General features: G+C 41.4%; 1 protein-coding gene across 1 annotated transcript in view; it reads right to left on the reverse strand.

Annotated features, from left to right (window-relative positions):
- Window positions 1-2492, reverse strand: part of LOC107096259 (NACHT, LRR and PYD domains-containing protein 3-like) — a 20329-nt gene that overhangs the window by 15992 nt on the left and 1845 nt on the right. Inside the window, exon 2 of the mRNA XM_015392839.1 lies at window positions 1630-1708. Within this exon, the coding sequence (XP_015248325.1) occupies window positions 1630-1708 (79 nt within the window). The remainder of the gene's footprint in view (window positions 1-1629; window positions 1709-2492) is intronic.

Below are 2492 nucleotides of genomic sequence, written 5' to 3' on the forward strand. Positions count from 1 at the left end.
GGTATCTGGTCCAGGTCTCTAATAGGGTGATAGAATGATTCTATAGGGTATCTGGTCCTTCAGGTCTCTAATAGGGTGATAGAATGATTCTATAGGGTATCTGGTCCTTCAGGTCTCTAATAGGGTGTGTAACATTGGCTGGACTGAAAATGGCCTATTAGCTGTTCTATGAGCCCTAATGCAGCCTGGTAAAAAAGCCCTAGAATGAAACCACAGGTTTTTCTTGCTTTTATGGTTTGAGAATGAATATTTAGATGAGCTGTGCTCTGATTGGTTAGTTTACAACGAGCCAAGCTGCTGAGCAAAGACGCATCATAGCAACAAGCACTCACTCACTGCAACATCAGATTGTTGATATGGTAGGGGGACCAGACGTCCTCTTTTTCCAGGACATGTCCTACTTTTCACACCTAAAAAAGTGTCAGAATTTCAAAATTGCCCGGGAATTTGGTCGCCTACAGTGCAGCAGGTACTAGAACCGAGCCGTCAGCTCCAGTGCTGGGCTAAAAATAAGCCCAAACACATTTAAATGTGATTCATTTATTCATTGCTTTCATGTTGCTGAGAATGCAACAGTAACTAAATATAAATATTATGTACAGAAAGACTGGTTCCTTTAAGTGGCTCTTTTGTAACGACTCAGAAACATCAGCAACATTAATAACAAATAAAAACAGGAAAAAAACTGTAATAAAAAAACGGGATGTTTTGCTTTTTTTAAACTAGCGAAGAACAAACTATTTAAACACCTACTTTGGTCAAACTAATTGCATTACAATACTAATTTTCAAGGCTACTTACACTCCGTTGCTTTTTTTGTTGTTGAAAAAGCTCAGAATGTCTGACGACTTTTTCGGTGGCATCTTTTTTTTTAAACCAACCCGTCTACAAATTTTTTATTAGAAATCAAACCTGAAGTAGCTGCTGAATAGCGACAGCCAATCATGTTCTATCATAAAGTGACAGACGTGGAGCCATGGACAGAGGATCCAATGATGTCATATCAGTAGGCGGGACTCAGGGGCAGCGGGATAGAGAGACAGAAAAGCTGACGGAAAACTCTCAGAACACCCAGCCGGACGCGTCCTGAGGTTACTGCTGTTGGCTAAAGTAAATGATCCCAACACAAATGGACTAATTATTGGTGGGGACATGTCCCCACCCATTTTAAAGTGGGTGGGGACATGTCCACACTAGTCCTTCAGAAAGTTACGCCAGTGTGGTGGAAGTTTAGAATCGTGAGATTTGCAGAGAAAGGATATGTTGATGGGGTTTGAACTTCACCCACTGAACTATCGTTACTCATCTATAACAATGGAAACGAGGTTTGCATTCTATGATCCCTTTAAAGAGATTATTACAAAAAATTAGATTTAGGATACAAGATGATAACATCACCTTTCCATTAAATTACCATCAATCTAGGAAATAATCATCTTTATGAAAATTAGGAAAAGTTCTGGTTCTGATTTATTTGTGTGACTCTAACCCTCATGATGGACGGACTGAATATCAGCAGATGAACATTTTTCAAGCATAAATCCTAAAAGGCTGATGGTGAAATGTCAATGAACGTCAGTCACTGAGATACATGTGAGGCGGCGTGATAAAATCAACAATCATACAAACCAGAAAGATGGAGTCAAGATCTGTTTGAAGCTGCTGATCAGTCTGTTCCTCCAGACCCTCTGAAGTCTCCTGCTGACCTCTGTGGAAACACCAAAGTACAGGAACAGCACCTCAGAATCGGCCCCAACTGGTTTCTCATACTCTTCAACACACCTGACCTAAATAAATAAATAAGTACCAGACCTCTCCAGGCCTTGGAGGCAGGTGAGGAGGGAATGCAATCATTGGACTCACTGCTGAAGCAGGTATAAGACCTTTAGTTGGTGGGCCTTAAAGTCGGGGCTTGATGACTACAGCATGTTTGATTTCAGAGGCTGCCAGTCCAGGTAGACCGGTTCCTTGGAGGTCCATGAAAACAAGAAGAGTTTGGCTGTGGATTCAAACAGGTCCAGCCCTCTCTGGCTGTCACTGCCCCTCACTCAGCGTACACTCTGTCGCCTAGCAACCGTGACATGTCGACACACAGGCATAGATGCCGAACTTCTCTCAACTGTTCAATGCTAACTTTATTTCTGAGGAGCTTCAGTAGCAGTACCGTCGTCACAGATTTATAGTCCCCACACTGTAGAGATATTAGAATCTGAGCTTAAATGTCAGCAGATTACAAAAGGACAACCTTTAAATAAAATAAAAATTATCCGCCACATATCTGACTCAATAACCATTTAAAAAAAACAGTTTTCATTCATTTCAGACGGAATTATTCACATAGTAGGATATAGTAGGATACACTGGACCCCAAAACCGACAAAAAGACGAATTGGACAAATCTGACCTCTATAGGGCTTGGTCGTCATGACGTCAGCATGAAAAACATAGAAAATGGGTTAACTTTCCACCGCTTTCCTACCTGGAGGCGTAAC

Source organism: Cyprinodon variegatus, unplaced genomic scaffold, assembly GCF_000732505.1.
Source record: "Cyprinodon variegatus isolate N-32 unplaced genomic scaffold, C_variegatus-1.0 Scaffold609, whole genome shotgun sequence".
In the NCBI taxonomy this organism is placed as follows: Eukaryota; Metazoa; Chordata; class Actinopteri; order Cyprinodontiformes; family Cyprinodontidae; genus Cyprinodon; species Cyprinodon variegatus.